Source organism: Jaculus jaculus, chromosome 1 (assembly GCF_020740685.1).
Source record: "Jaculus jaculus isolate mJacJac1 chromosome 1, mJacJac1.mat.Y.cur, whole genome shotgun sequence".
Taxonomy (NCBI): Eukaryota; Metazoa; Chordata; class Mammalia; order Rodentia; family Dipodidae; genus Jaculus; species Jaculus jaculus.
Window position 1 is genome coordinate 331,975,062 of NC_059102.1, and position 15,997 is coordinate 331,991,058.

Genomic DNA, 15,997 nt, shown 5'->3' on the forward strand with positions numbered 1-15,997 from the left:
AAACGTAACTTTAAGAAAATACCCAAGTCTATGGGGTCATATATTTAAATTCAAACTGCCAACATTGTTACTGGAGAATTGAATTCAGATTGTCAGGTTTTGCAAGCAATGACCTTTAACCATTGAGCAATCCATCCATCCCAACCCATTTTTTAAAAATTTTTTATTTATTTATTTGAGAGCGACAGACACAGAAAGACAGATAGAGGGAGAGAGAGAGAATGGGCGCGCCAGGGCTTCCAGCCACTGCAAACGAACTCCAGACGCGTGCGCCCCCTTGTGCATCTGGCTAACGTGGGACCTGGGGAACCAAGCCTCGAACCAGGGTCCTTAGGCTTCACAGGCAAGCGCTTAACCACTAAGCCATCTCTCCAGCCCCCAACCCATTTTTTTAAAAGAAACTTTTTGACCATTTTCATACATGTACATAATGTATTTTAATTATAATAATTACCTTTTTTGCCCCCTGTCTTTCCCCCCAACCTCTTCCACTTTCCACTGACCTCTTTCTTCTTTCAAACTGGTCACTCTTCTACTTTGATGCCATTCCTCCCTCTCCCACCATCTCTTGTGGAATGGTGATGGGCCAGTGCTGTGCAGGTGACAGCTGCAACCACTGAGAGGTCATGAATCCAGTGGCCGGTTTATGTCCAGAAGACTGTTTTCACAGTACTCCTCCTTATCCTCTGGCTCTCATGTTCTTTCCTCCTCTTCTCTGCAAAGTTCCTGGAACCTTGGAGAACTGATATAGATGTGCCGCTTAGTGCTTAGAACTCAGCAGTCACTTATTCTCACAAGTTCTGGATCTCCCAGTAGTCCCTGTCAACTGTAAAAAGAAGTTTCCTGACCAAAGATTAAGAGCAGCCCTAATCTGTGGGCATAAGTATTTAGAGGGCAGTTCGATTGTCAGAGCATATCCATTTAGTCAAATATCATCAGATACCTCCCCCCCCCCCCATTCTGTAGAGCCTATGACCTTTCCAGCATAAGCTTTGGACTAGGTTTTTAGTACCAGGCATGAATGCCTTCCATGGAGTGGGCCTCAAATCCATTCAGAGGGCATCCGCTTGCCTCCATAGCAGCCATGCTATTATTGCACCAGTGGTCATATCTTGCCTGGATGATCGGTTGTGTGGCTAGAGTCTCCTGCGAGATGAGATTGGTGATGACTTCTCTCCCTAGTAGTCTATATAACACTTTCCAACACTATGCAGTTATTATGCTTCAGTCTTTTACCCACTTAAAATTTATCTTCTGTGGAATATGAGAACTGAACCTAGCTTTATAGTTCACTTAAGGTTATCTGAGCTGTTGCTTTTGTATCTCCAACTAAAATGGGGTCTATCTGTTGCCTCTCCCATTCTGTTCCCTTTGATCTGCTCATTCATGGAGCAGTATCAGCCCTGCTTTAATTACAGATCATCCACAGTTGCTCTAACGTCTGATGACCCTGTTTCCTCGTTTTTGTTTTTTGTTTCAGAGTCTTGCTACCTATTTTTGCTTGTTTCCTCTATCAAATCAATATTATAGTAAACTTGTACAGGTCTACTAAGATTTTTCTTGGTTATATATCTGTTGGGATTACATTACATAAATCAATTTGAAGGACTGGCTTGTATTTTTAAACTAATAACTCTATCCAAAGTAGTTAATATCTTTTGGTCAAGTATATATATTTGTTTCTTTTTGGTGCATTTCATAATTTTGTCATACAGGTTTGGACATTTTTTGTTATGTCTATGTCTAACTATTTCAATTTTTTGTCATAAATGGGGACTTCTGAGTGGGGCTAAGTTCAGTATTGATTTAATTTTTATGTTGATATTCTTTAATCTCTGTTACTAACTTTCTTATGTTGGGTCAATTTTCTTTAATTCCTTTGAGATTTCCACATGTGTAGTCATATCATCTATAAGTAGTATAGTTTTACCCTCTTCTTTTCTCATTATGTTGTTTATAATGACTGTCCTTTAATTTGAATTTGCTAATAGCTTTAACAGAGAATCCTAAGTTCCGTAGAAAATCCTCTAATGACTTTCCTTTATGTAATATGCTAGCTGGGAATCCTAAATACTATGCTATGTGGGTGAAATCACTCATTAATTAAAATTTCAAGTGTTGTTTTAACATAAATGGGCATTGTTTTTTATGAAATGCCTTTAATAAATTTTTGAAAATCAAATGATTTTTCCCTTTATTTTTTTATTAAGGTTAATGGATTTCCTAACATCAAGCCATTCTTGCATTCCTGGGCAGAAACATCTAAACTATATTTACCTGTATATTTAGAAAAGGATGGGCAGCTTGATGGCTGCCAATAAAAATCAGGATTATATTCAGGCAACCCCATGTATGAGGTGGCCTCTAAATCATTTCTTTGAAGCCTCTTGAAACAGCAGTCTAAGCATCTTCGGAGGTTTACTTTTCCTTACTGAGCGAAAGAAGAGCGTATTTCCTTAGAAAATTCTACCAAGTGGAGTCTGCCTGGGCTGAGATGCTGGCATTACCTCTGTTTCTAACCACGTGTCCATGGACAATCACTTATATCCATGCTTCTGTTTCTTCCTTTACAAAGTGGGACTAATAATAGCACTTGCCTCACAGCATTGTTGCAGAGATGCTATGTGTGTGAAGCTTTGGAGAGTGCCTGTCAAATGTAAATAGTAAGCATTGTGTGTGTGTGTGTGTGTGTGTGTGTGTGTGTGTGTGTGTGTGTGTACCATGGTTGTTAACGTCCCTCCTCCACTCCCGGTGTGCTGTGCCCTAGCTCCAAGACAAGGAACTGGACATTTGCTTTTGTAATGTAAATGTGATTTTTGAGTGTTTAATTTCAAATGCTTAGCATATGAATTGCCTAAAGATTATTGTCTGGTAATTAGACAACCGCTTATAGATGGAAGAAGAGAAGGGAGAGGACTTTAGTTGGTGGACCACCCCTCCATGGGGCAGGGCTTCCTGAGATGGGCAGAGTTACATCTGGAGCCACAGAATGCCTTAGAGTCCACTGTTAGGCTGAAACCCAGTGGTGTTGGGGTGAGTTAGGAGAGTCTCATTTTAAAACTTAGAAACCATTCAGGCACAAAAGGGTAGAGGCCAGGAGTCCACTTACATACCAAGGTACCAAAAATCACCACATTTGTCACAGGAAGTGACATCATTTACAGGAAGTTGAATAGTGGTTGCCTCAGCCTGGTGGGAAGGCAATGGAGACTTGCTGTTTAGTGGGAACAGAATTTCATTTGGGGAGGATGGAAGAGTTTTGAAGATGGGGTTCTAATAGCTGCACAGAAATATCAGTGTGTTTTGTGGAGGTGGGTGGGTTTTGTGTTGGGAGTTGAAGTCTGAACCTTCACATGCCAAGCAATCCTCTGCCACTAAGATAAACCTCTTGCTCAACGGGACTATACCAGATTGCTTGACATGTACATTTAAAAAAAAACGATGCGGATGTTGGATTCTGTAGTTGTTATTTAACCACTATGTTAGGTACAGAAAGAAAATTTCCTCCACAATTTACAGCTATCCTAGCAGGCAGGCCGTTTCCATGTTTAGCCAGTACCACTTTCTTCCCCTTGGCTGGATGTGGGCCATCACCCATCGTCATAGAAGATAAATTTAAATAAAATTTTAAATAAAGTTTTAATTTTTTGGGACTTTTAGTATACATAACATTTGTATGTATATATAACACCTTGATCAGATGACCCCACGTTGCCGTGTTTTATCTACAGTCCTACTATGCTCCTTTTCCTCACTTACCAGTGCCTATGCCCTGGAGGAGAATGACTCCTGCCCCTTGGCAACCTTAACTTATTAGTTCATGAGAGAGGGAGCCCTGCAAGCCCTTCCCCTGTATATGACAGACCTTTGACTACCTCCATCACATGCAGGTCTTGCACAGGTGACCGCAGACAATGTGAGTTCTTTTTTTTATTTTTATTTTTTATTTTTCGAGGTAGGGTCTCACTGTAGGCCAGGCTGACCTGGAACTCACTATGTATTCTCAGGGTGGCCTTGAACTCATGGCGATCCTCCTATCTCTGCCTCCCAAGTGCTAAGATTAAAGGCGTGCGCCACCACACGCGGCTAGTGTGAGTTCTTGATTACAATGACCTTTTCATGCCTGAATGCCAGAGTTCCACAGTGATCCCCCCTGTTTTCCAGCTTACCTTGTTTCTGCCACATTCCCTGAACCCTGGAGGGAATGATGTATGTATTATATCTTAGAGTGATCTTTTTAATCCATGAAGCAAAGCATACATACCAGACTTCTCTTTCTGTAATGAAAATTTGGGAGTTCTTTGCCAATACACCAATACATTAACAAATTTGAGTATCTGGATTCTTGCTTTATGAATTTAAAGAATTAAAATCCATAGACCCGAGGGTAAGGTTTAGATAAAGAGAAGGAAAGAGAAGAAAGTGCAGAGATAGGGGCTGGAGAGATGGCTTAGTGGTTAAGGCACTTGCCTGCGAAGCAAAAGAACCTATGTTTGATTCCCCAGGACCCACATAAGCCAGATGCACAAGATGGCACATGCATCTGGAGTTTGTTTTCAGTGGTTGGATGCCCTGGCATGCCCATTCTCTCTTTCTCTCTCTCTCTCTCTCTCTCTCTCTCCTTCTCTCTCCCTCTGCCTGACTCTGTCTCTCTCAAATAAATAAATAGAAAGAAAATATTTTTTAAAAGTGCAGAGAGCTCTGTCATGTGGAGGGCAGGAGGAGGCGTGCGGTCCATGTGGGAGTGAGGGCGGTCTGCTCTTGTCTCCATCCCACTGGGCCAGGGAGGGTACTAGAACCCCAACATGCAGGATCGCAGAGAGAGCCTGGTCCCTGGCATGCATCTGTTTATAATCTTACTGTGGTAGGTCTCACCTTTCAGTTCAGGGGAACCAGAGTGAGGGCTGATTGGTCTAGGGTAGGGGCTGGCTCAGGAAGAGGTCAGCCAGGATGCGGAGTTTTGGGGACTGAGCTTGACCAACCACAATGTCAGGATCAGATTTAAACTCTAGGAAAGGAGACCTCCCTCACAGGAGGGGCTCAGGTTGTTTGTGGAAAAACAGGTCTACGGAATTCTTTTACGCAAGAGATAAGAAGTCAGATCATCCTTTGGTCTCTACCAAAGTGGAGATTGCCAGGATAGACATTCCTGCTCAGTTACCCTAAACTACGTGACAAGCTACCTCCCTAAACTACCTGACAAGCTAGCTGGCACCCTCTCATTTCCTGCTAAAAGCCTCCAGTGCTTCTTAGTGATATTCCAGCAAAAACCAGATAGGTCCTTGGCAAATGCAGTGTCTTAAGATCTGCTGCCTCAGCAGACCTCTCCCTGCCCCAAGTCCCCGAACCTCCAGGCTCCAGCCATGTTCAGCTTTCCGGGCAGCCTCAGCCTGCTGCATGCCTTCCCAACTCCGGTCCCATTCTCCAAGCTGGGTCCTATCCCTAGATGTACTGCTGTTCAGAACATTCTCCCTCTGCCCTTCTCCTTGTAACCATGCAGAAAAAATGTCCCTTCCTCAGAAAGGCAAATGAGTGCCAAGAGAGTTAGGCTTCTTGTTATGCCACTCACCTCTGTGCCCCCAGAGCCCCCATCAGTGCCTAGCGTATAGAAAGCCCTGATACATAGTGACCAATTGATTATGTGGATGAATAGAAAGGAAGATTTCCCCTCCCCCAGCTGCTCCAGTCTCCTTTTCTGATGACAAATTTCAATCCTTGATCTTCTCATTCCACTTGTTTCCACGCCTGTCAGTTCTCTTCTCTGTCCTAAGGAGCTCCCTGTCACAAGCAGGCTTGAAGCTCACTGCTTGCTCTGCCCCAGATTCCCTCCATGGCTAGTCACACATGCAGGACAAAACCAGCCTGGTGCACAGTACATGTTAGGGTTTCTTCTGGGGAGCAGACCCTTAGTTTCAGGAGAATAACCCAGCATGCAGTGGTGTGCTTGGAATGGTTCTGAGAAGCCCACGAGAAGGGGCAGTGAGGGAGAGCCCTCCTGTGCTCTCACTTCAGCTCATGCTCACAGCTGTTCTGCCCTTGTCACTCAGCAGCCCCTCACTCCTTCAGTTCCCCAGCCCTCTAGCTTTCCATGCGTCGTGCTTGGGCCCTGGAGACAGTGTGCTTTTTCTGGGGTGCATGGTTGACACCTCAGGTCCTTTCTGTGGAGTTTGTGTCTCTCCCCCACTGAGTAGTCGGAAATGGGACTCCCTTAAAAATGACCTATAAAGTAGAAGGGAATGATGCACCCATTTATGGAAGACTTCCTGTGAATGTGGTATTGAGCTTAAACATTTCTGTAAATCATATGGTTGACCTCTCATAACTCTAAAGTCTCCCCATTCCCCAGTAAGGAATCATATGAACTTCCACTCATAACTCCTCTGTAGATAAAGTCTCCCCATTCCCCAGTGAGGAATCACATGGATTTATTTTCATAACTCCTCTATGGATAGTCTCCCCATTCTCCAGTGAGGAATCATATGGGTTTCCTCTCATAACTCCTCTGAGATAAAACCTCCCCTTCCTCCAGTGAGGAATCATATGGATTTCCTCTCATAACTCTTCTGAGATAAAGTCTTCCCTTTCCCCAGTGAGGAATCATATGGATTTCCTCTCATAACTCCTCTGAGATAAAGTCTCCCCTTTCCTCAGTGAGGAATCATATGCATTTTCTCTCATAACTCCTCTGTAGATAAAGTCTTCCCATTCCTCAGTGAGGAATCACAAGGATTTCTTCTCATAATTCCTCTGAGATAAAGTCTCCCCTTTCCCCAGTGAGGAATCATATGGATTTCCTCTCATAACTCCTCTGAGATAAAGTCTCCCCGTTCTCCAGTGAGGAATCATATGGATTTCCTCTCAAACTCCTCTATAGACAAAGTCTTCTAATTCCCCATTGAGGAATCATCTGGATTTACTCTAATAACTCTTCTATAGATGAAGTCTCCCCATTCCCCAGTGAGGAATCCTATGTCTTTCCTCTCATAATTTTGCCCCCCGATTCCCCAGTGAGGAATCACATGGATTTCCTCTCAAACTCCTCTGTAGATAAAGGCTCCATATTCCCTAGTGAGGAATCTCATGGATTTCTTCTCATAACTCCTCCCATTTCTGCTCATAAGATCTCTGCATTTCCCTAGGGAGAAGGCAGCAGCATAGAGAAATCATGTCACTTTCCAGAGCCTGTGAGACCAAGCCCCAAGGGCAGCAGGCCCCTGCAGAGGATGCTCAGAGACGTCGCCTAGAGCAGGACAGATAGGGTGAATGAAGCAGGTAGTGATGGGGAGGCATGGATCAATTTATGAAACAGATAGTACTTCAGTTAGTCACAAGGAGAAGCCATGAGGGCCCAGGCCTTTCTGATTCTGATCATTGAGGATGGGATGAGCAGAAGGCTCTTGCCTCAGGGCTCATTTTGACCCTCAGCTTTGGCTTCTTCTGGCTGTGGGCTCTGTGAAAGTGACTTAGCCTCTCCGAACTTCAGTTCCCTCACCTGGAAATGAGGGCAGCAGTGCCCACCTCAGCAGCAATCCCTTGTGTATGTGAGCAGGCAGAGTGGTCGTCGTTACCAGGTTCCAAGAACGCAGGGAACAACAGCAGTGTGTCACATCTTCTCCCCTTGACCCGTCATTGTTCTTAGGCTTTGCTGACGCCTGCATGTCTGTCCTATGACTCCTAGAGCGAGTCTACTGCTTTCTGTCATAGACGTGACTGAAATGGCATATCTCACATGGTAGGAATTATGGTGGCTGAGGTCTTTGGATCTGCTCACGTTTTACATCCCATACTGCAGGTTTCCACTCAGTACCTGTGGTGTGGATATTACGTATGTCAGGGTTTGGTATAGAAGAGGAATAATCTCCGTGTTTTAAATCTGTATCAATTACAATTGCAGGAAGAGCTTTGCATCTTGTTCAGGTCAATGTCAGTTCAAACAGAATATGTTAGCTGCCCTGCAAGCATATCTCCCTTCAGACAATTTAAACTCATGAGTAGGTGGAGTTTATGTATCTTAAAGCTCATTTTCCCCGAACTCTGAAATTGTATCAGTTACTTTCTAATGCTGCAGCAAACTCTGACCAAAAGCAACTTAGGGAAGGTAAGAGTTTAGAGTTTATTATGACCTATAGTTCAGAGGGACTTTCACGGTGAGAAACCCATGACAGGAGCAGGAAGTCAGTGTCACACTGTCACCTCCGCATGAAGGAGAGACAGAAAGAGAGAGAGAGAGGGAGAGAGGGAATGAATAATAAGAGGGGCTAGGCTATAATACCTCAAGGCTTGGCCACAGTGACACATTTCTTTCAGCAAGGCTCCACCTCCTAAAGGTTCGACTGCTTTAAAAAATGCTGCCACTTTTCTGGAGAGCAAGTATTCAAGTACATGAGCCTATTCCATTCAAACCACCACGCTCTGGCCCTGGTCCCTGTGGGCTCCATGGACATCTCATGATGTAAAATGTATTCAGTTTACCTTTAAAAGCCCCTGTAGTTTTTATTAGTCCAACATTGATTGAAAGTCCAAAGTCCAAGGTCTCATATGAGACATAAGGCAATCTCTTAACTGTGGGCCCTGTGAAATCAAAGAATAAGCTACATAGTTCCAACGTGAGCCTCTGGGCTAATTACATTCAAAACACTGTGGTAATTATTTCAGAAGAGTGGAGTAGTGAATGATGCACCCTATGTTTCGGTTTTGACTATCTTCATTATTACCTACCCTGAGTCCAGTCTAAGAATCTTGTCAATGAGAGGTCCAGTAACGAATCCTCTTATAACATCATCGGTCACCAGCCACTAGTCAAGTGGGCTGAGGAGAAGTGCAGGCCTGCTTCGCTACTGCAGGAATGGGGCACGAGTGGAGCCAGGCACCCACCGTGAGGACCCGGACAGTCAGACCCCACTTGGGGGAAGTCTTTTGTCTATTGACCAGAGGGACTTCTGGGCCTCACTCAGGCAGGGTGCCAACCCAGGCAGCCCCACTCTAGGTGGATGTAGCACCAGCCATCCTCTGGCATTGGGATCTGTCAGTCTGCATGACGGATAGCAGGGGCACCCTGGTGTCTTCCCTCAAGCAGGGCACTGGCTGAGTCCCAGTGGTTCAGGGGCAATGAGCGCATGACTTCGAGGAAAGAGAAACCAGGGCCGTTCATTCTGACTAAGCGATCTGTGGTGTGAGACGTCTGTGTCTTAGCAGTGCCCCAGGGCTGAGGGCGGTGGTGGGGGGAGCAGCAGGCGTGGCTCAGTTTCGCTTCCCTCTCAGGGAAGAGCAGCCGTGGGACAGCATGCTTCCGGGTGGAGAGTCCTCGGTGGGGATCAGAAGACCAATGCACTACTTATACTGTGGGCTGGAGAACAGGCTCAGTGCTCAAAGTGCTTGCCGTACGAGCATGAGGACCTGGGTTTGATTCCCAAGAAGTCATATCAAGAAACCAGACATGGTGGTGCATGCGTATAGTCCCAGTGCTGGGGAGGCAGAGACAGGAGTACCCCTGGGCCTTCCTGGATAGCTTCTATAGTTGCATCTATGAGCTCTGGGTTCAGTGAGAAATGCTGTCTCGCTGGAGAGTGACTGAGAAAGGCACCTGATATTGACCTGTGACCTCCACATGCGCAAATATTCACTCACATGTATATCCATACACACAAACATGCATGATCACAGGCACAAACACTACTTTCACATATTCACACACAATTAAATAATTGCACAGAATGCATTTCATTTATTTTTGAGCAAATGAACACCTGAGACAAGTGTTCTAAAAATGACTCACTCATTGCAAAAGAGGAGCGTACCTGGAATCCCCCTGTATAGCCTTCACTGGTAAAGAGAGCTCAAATTTGCAAGATGCCTTGGCTCTCTGAGGCAGTGGCTCTGTGTTGGAGTCACCTGGAGGGCTTGTCACGTTGACTGGATGGACTCCATCCTGACACTTCTTTTTTTAAAAAATTTTTTTTTTGTTCATTTTTATTTATTTATTTGAGAGTGACAGAGAGAGAGAAAGAGGCAGAGAGAGAGAGAGAGAGAGAGAGAGAGAGAGAGAGAATGGGCGCGCCAGGGCTTCCAGCCACTGCAAACGAAGTCCAGATGCCTGCGCCCCCTTGTGCATCTGGCTAACATGGGTCCTGGGGAACCGAGCCTCGAACCGGGGTCCTTAGGCTTCACAGGCAAGCGCTTAACCACTAAGCCATCTCTCCAGCCCCATCCTGACACTTCTGAGCAGGGTGTGGGGCCTGAGCATTTTCGTTTTCAATAGTCCCTCTGCTTCAGTGCTCCAGGGGCCACTGTGGGAACAGCGGGCAGTGTCATTTTCTTCTTCACTATGCTCAACATGTAAATTAGGGCAGTTATTCGTCAACTTTGTCATTGCTATAAATGTGTTTTGTTTATATGCTTGTCTTTGTCTCCCATAACAGGTATTTTGATGTCGGACTCCATAATTTCTTAATCAGGTATGTCAGTTCTTTTTGTTATAGTATGTTTATTATGGAAGAATGCCATGGAAAAATGTGATTAAATGATGGCAATTGAATACATGTCAGGAAACCATTGCTAATACTGTGTGTGAGTGCCCACATCTATATGTGTGTACTACAATCACACATGAAAAAATAATAAAGAAAAACTGTTTGAAGGGGCTTGTGTCTGAAGTGAGAGTCCCTGTTCTTGCTGATAAGTAAGAGACTGAACAGTGCTGGGTGTATCTGGACTCAAGTCATTTAACCCACTTTCCCCCTATTGAGTATAACCTTTGAAAATGAATCTATTGTTTGTCTTATAGTCATAAATATGCAACATTCTTCAAAACTGAGATTACATGCAATAGTTTATAACCTAGTTTATTGGTGCTTTTTCACAAGAGTTGGCTTTAGGGCATATTAATTTCAAATAGCTATTAACTCAAACATAAATTAGATGGAAATGTGCCAGAATGTTAAAATTGTATGTGAGAATGCATGTAATTATTAAAATCAATGATGTTGTATTTTCTAAATTTTTCATTTTGGCCATATGTCAATCTAATAATGTTAAAAAAATCATTAAAATATCTGTCAAATTATATAAGGGAAGCAATAAATGGTGACTGAGGAATTCACAGTAAATGAAGATTGTAAGGGACACCTGCAGTCAGCAGAGAGATTTGCCTTGTTCAAGAATGTGACTTGAGCCGGGCGTGGTGGCGCACGCCTTTAATCCCAGCACTCGGGAAGCAGAGGTAGGAGGATCACCATGAGTTCGAGGCCACCCTGAGATGACAGAGTTAATTCCAGGTCAGCCTGGACCAGAGTGGGACCCTACCTCGTAAAACCAAAAAAAAAAAAAAAAGAATGTGACTTGAGGGCTGGAGAGATGGCTTAGCAGTTAAGCGCTTGCCTGTGAAGCCTAAGGACCCCGGTTCAAGGCTCGGTTCCCCAGGTCCCATGTTAGCCAGATGCACAAGGGGGTGCACGCGTCTGGAGTTCGTTTGCAGAGGCTGGAAGCCCTGGCACGCCCATTCTCTCTCTCTCTCCCTCTATCTGTCTTTCTCTCTGTCTGTCGCTCTCAAATAAATAAATAAATAAAATATTTAAAAAAAGAAAGAATGTGACTTGACATGCCAGTTAATTCTAAGAGTTTGTGGGTAGGTCAATTACAACTTTTATGTAGGTGTTGTAGAGGCTCAGCTTGTCACATTGCATGATGTCTCCCAGCATTCTCTTCTCTGTGGGGAAATGTCACCATGATGGATCCTCTGCTGGGTTGTACATGGAGGTGATGGTAGATCCTTTGTGATAGGTTGTACATGGAGGTGATGGTGGATGCTGTGTGCTGAGTTATATGTGGATGTGGTGGTGGATGCTCTGGCTGAGTTGTACATGGAGGTGATGTTGGTTCTCTGTGCTGGGTTGTACATGGAGGTGATGATGGGTGCTCTGTGCTTGGTTGTACATGGAAGTGATAGTGGATGCTCTGTGCTTGGTTGTACACGGAGATGATGTGGGTGCTGTGTGCTTGGTTGTACACAGAAGTGATGGTGGGTGCTCTGTGCAGGGTTGTACACGGAAGTGATGGTGGATGCTGTGTGATAGGTTGTACATGGAGGTGATGGCAGGTGCTCTGTGCAGGGTTGTACATGGAGGTGATGGTGAATGCTCTGTGCTGGGTTGTACATGGAGGTGATGGTGGATGCTCTGTGCTGGGTTGTACATGGAGGTGATGGTGGATGCTCTGTGCTGGGTTGTACATGGTGGTGATGGTGGATGTTCTGTGCTGGGTTGTACATGGAGGTGATGGTGGATGCTCTGTGCTGGGTTGTACATGGAGGTGATGGTGGATGCTCTGTGCTGGGTTATACATAGAAGTGATGGTGGCTCCTCTGTTTTGGGATGTGCATGGAGGTGATGGTGCCTCCTGTGTTTTGGGATGTGCATGGAGGTGATGGTGCCTCCTGTGTTTTGGGTTGTACATGGAGGTAATGGTGGCTCCTGTGTTTTGGGTTGTACATGGAGGTAATGGTGGCTCCTGTGTTTTGGGTTGTACATGGAGGTAATGGTGCCTCCTGTGTTTTGGGTTGTACATGGAGGTGATGGTGCCTCCTGTGTTTTGGGTTGTACATGGAGGTGATGGTGCCTCCTGTGTTTTGGGTTGTACATGGAGGTGATGGTGGCTCCTGTGTTTTGGGTTGTACATGGAGGTGATGGTGCCTCCTGTGTTTTGGGTTGTACATGGAGGTGATGGTGCCTCCTGTGTTTTGGGTTGTACATGGAGGTGATGGTGCCTCCTGTGTTTTGGGTTGTACATGGAGGTGATGGTGCCTCCTGTGTTTTGGGTTGTACATGGAGGTGATGGTGGCTCCTGTGTTTTGGGTTGTACATGGAGGTGATGGTGGCTCCTGTGTTTTGGGTTGTACATGGAGGTGATGGTGGCTCCTGTGTTTTGGGTTGTACATGGAGGTGATGGTGGCTCCTGTGTTTTGGGTTGTACATGGAGGTGATGGTGGCTCCTGTGTTTTGGGTTGTACATGATGATTGTTTGGCAGAGGTGTTGCCTGTGTCTTCCTCTTCTTCCAGTTTCCATGTGCGCTTTGGGTTTCTCTAGGAGCTCAACTGCAAATGGTCATATGTAAACTATTCTCCTTGGCACAGGAGGGATGCAGGACCAGCAGACATGGAAGAGGCAACCAGGAGCAGCTTTATGTAAGGGGTTCAGGAAAAGCTCTGCTGGAGACTGCCGAATCATTGTTATGTTTGCAGAGCTGAGGATGCAGCCCAGTGCCACGCTGGCCAGCGCTTTAGAGCTGAGCCGCTCCTTCCATCTAATTTAGGGACGTGGTACTTTGTACCCCTCTGACAGAACTCTTCGCTTAATGCCTTGTGATGGACAGAAGTTTGATCTTTCTGACTCTGGTAACTTGCTTCAGGGCGTGAATCATGTCATTTTCACCGCTTAGTGATTCCATTCAGAAACCTGTACACCATGGGCCTTCACAGGCAGTTGTGGTAGGAAGAATGCACACAGTGCCACAAAGAAGGTGGCTGCGTCACCTGGGAAGACCCTGGAGTCACGTTCTTAGCAGATGATTATGAAGGCTGCCATGTGCTGCCTGTAGGGGCGTGTCTGGGATGTAGCCACTGCAAAAACAAGTCTTGTTTGGCGGAAAGCTTTTCCTGATCTTACCTTTGTAAGGCTTGTGGCTTGCGCGAGGGTCACTTGTGTCTGGGCTCCCACCTCTGTTTCCTTGTTTGGATGTCAGATTCCAGTCATTTCTCCTAAGTGGACTCTGGAGACAAAGGGAGTAGTCCAGTGCCTCAGCATAGCTGGTACTAGGACCTCTGGCCTGGCTGGGGGTGTTGGGGCACCTAGCTTGTCACATGAAGCAAGCAGGTCTGGTAAGGGAGGCTTCTAGTTCCCTCACATCTAGAGGAAAGAGTGGTTCCTCTGCACTGCTCACGATTGTTTGTGGAGGCAGTCTCTTCTGGCGGGCACACTGCCTCTGTGAGCTGGTCTCTTGATCCCTGTTTCCTGACAGCATCCCCAGGCAAACAAGTTAAGACTCCAAAGGCTTCCTCAGTGCCTCCCCTCACAGCTTGGGAGCTGGTCCCTGGGAGCAGCCTCCTCTGTCTCCGGAAGCCCTCTCTTCTTCCAGCTGTGGAGATGGGCTGAGTACCATTCATCATTGAGTGTACTGATGAGATTTGCTTGGATCGATGACTCCAAAGCCATGTTGAAGAAGGAGGGGACAAGGAAATTTTCAGTGACACCTCTTAAGTTAAGCTCCAAAGAGGGGGAAAGGAAATCAGAGCGGCTGGTGGAGAGGGCAGGTTGAGGGGATTTTACTTTTTTCTTTTCATTGAGAAAACCCTGTTCAGCGAGCATAGGGATTCAGCACGTTTGGCCTAGAGAAGTTGTTTTCAGTGGGTGGGGACATGCAGAGAATGGTTGCCAGACAGTCAGTGGGCCTGCAGCAGCCCAGAGACAAAGAGCATGTTCCTACAGACACAGGACCAGGGACACAGGCCTAGAGAAGACGCAGGGGCTGGGAGAGAGAGGGCGGGGGGTGGGGAGGAGAGGGAGAGAGAGAGAAAGACGGAGAGGGAACAGCACTTGACTCTTTCAGAGGAAAGAGAATGTGTTTCCCTTTGTAGAAAGGGAAACATGAAAGGCACCGGCATGGTGTTGTTTTTTGTTTCTCAGTTGACTGTGTTTATTGGCTCCAACACTCCTAGTGTGTTCTTTGCGTTGTCAGACTGTGTCAAATGCCTAGGGATTGCATCAAAGAAAGTGCAACAGGCTTGAAATTAATCAGCTGCGTCTTTGATGTGGGTAGAAGTAATGTGGTCCTCTCCATGGAACACAGATTTCCCCAGAGCTCTGTGATCTCAGGGTGGAGAGTTGCGCTTCCTTGTCAGTGGCCAGTCAGCCCTGGACTCCGGGCAGGAAAGAGCTGTCAGTCACCATGGCTGCGAGCAGCTTCGCTTCTGGTGTTGTGCGATGAGTGGAGATGAGCAGTGGCCATCCTGTGTCTTACAGAAGTCAGAGAAAAGACTTTCAGGAAATAGGAATGATGAGAATAACCTCAAGAGAAGGTAGTTAGTTGGACTTCTTCCCATGTCACCACAAAAGAAAGGAAAATGTTCAATTTTAGAGGAGAGAGTATAGAATTAGACACCTCTGCTTCGTTATACTTAATAGGCAAGTTTTAAATTTAGTTTAGTTTTGACAAGAAAATGCGTTGTTTTAAAAATTGATTCTTGCATTTTTCCCTTGTCCAGGATTATAGCCAGACCACTCCCCTGCATTTGTTTTCTTTTTGTAAAAATTTATTTATATATGAGAGAGAGAGAGAGAGAGAGAGAGAGAGAGAAAGAGAGAGAGAGAATGGGCATGCCAGGGCCTTTGGCTACTTCAAATGAACTCCAGATGCATGTACCACCTTGTACATCTGACTTATGTGGGTCCTAGAGAATTGAACCTGGGTCCTTTGACTTTGCAGGCAAGCACCTTAACCATTAAGCCATCTCTCCAGCCCTGTTTCCTTTTTTGAAAAACATATATATATATATATATATATATATATATATATATATATATATATATATGTATGTATGTTAATTTTTAAATTTTTATTAACATTTTCCATGATTATAAAAAAAATCCCATGGTAGTTCCTTCCCTCCCCACCCCCATACTTTTCCCTTTGAAATTCCATTCTCCATCATATTACCTCCCCATTACAATCATTGTACTTACATATATACAATATCAACCTATTAAGTATCCTCCTCCCTTCCTTTCTCTTCCCTTTATGTCTCCTTTTTAACTTGCTGGCCTCTGCTACCAAGTATTTTCCTTCTCACGCAGAAGCCCAATCATCTGTAGCTAGGATCCACATATGAAAGAGAACATTTGGTGCTTGGCTTTCTGGGCCTGGGTTACCTCACTTAGTATAATCCTTTCCAGGTCCATCCATTTTTCTGGAAATTTCATAACTTCATTTTTCTTTACCGCTGAGTAG

General features: G+C 45.3%; 1 protein-coding gene across 4 annotated transcripts in view; it reads left to right on the plus strand.

The window, feature by feature from the left end:
* Hhat (hedgehog acyltransferase) overlaps positions 1–15,997 on the plus strand; it is a 407,044-nt gene that overhangs the window by 226,403 nt on the left and 164,644 nt on the right. For all 4 annotated transcript variants that reach the window (XM_045141567.1, XM_045141568.1, XM_045141566.1 and 1 more), the window contains one exon: positions 10,419–10,454. In XM_045141567.1, the coding sequence (XP_044997502.1) occupies positions 10,419–10,454 (36 nt within the window). The remainder of the gene's footprint in view (positions 1–10,418; positions 10,455–15,997) is intronic.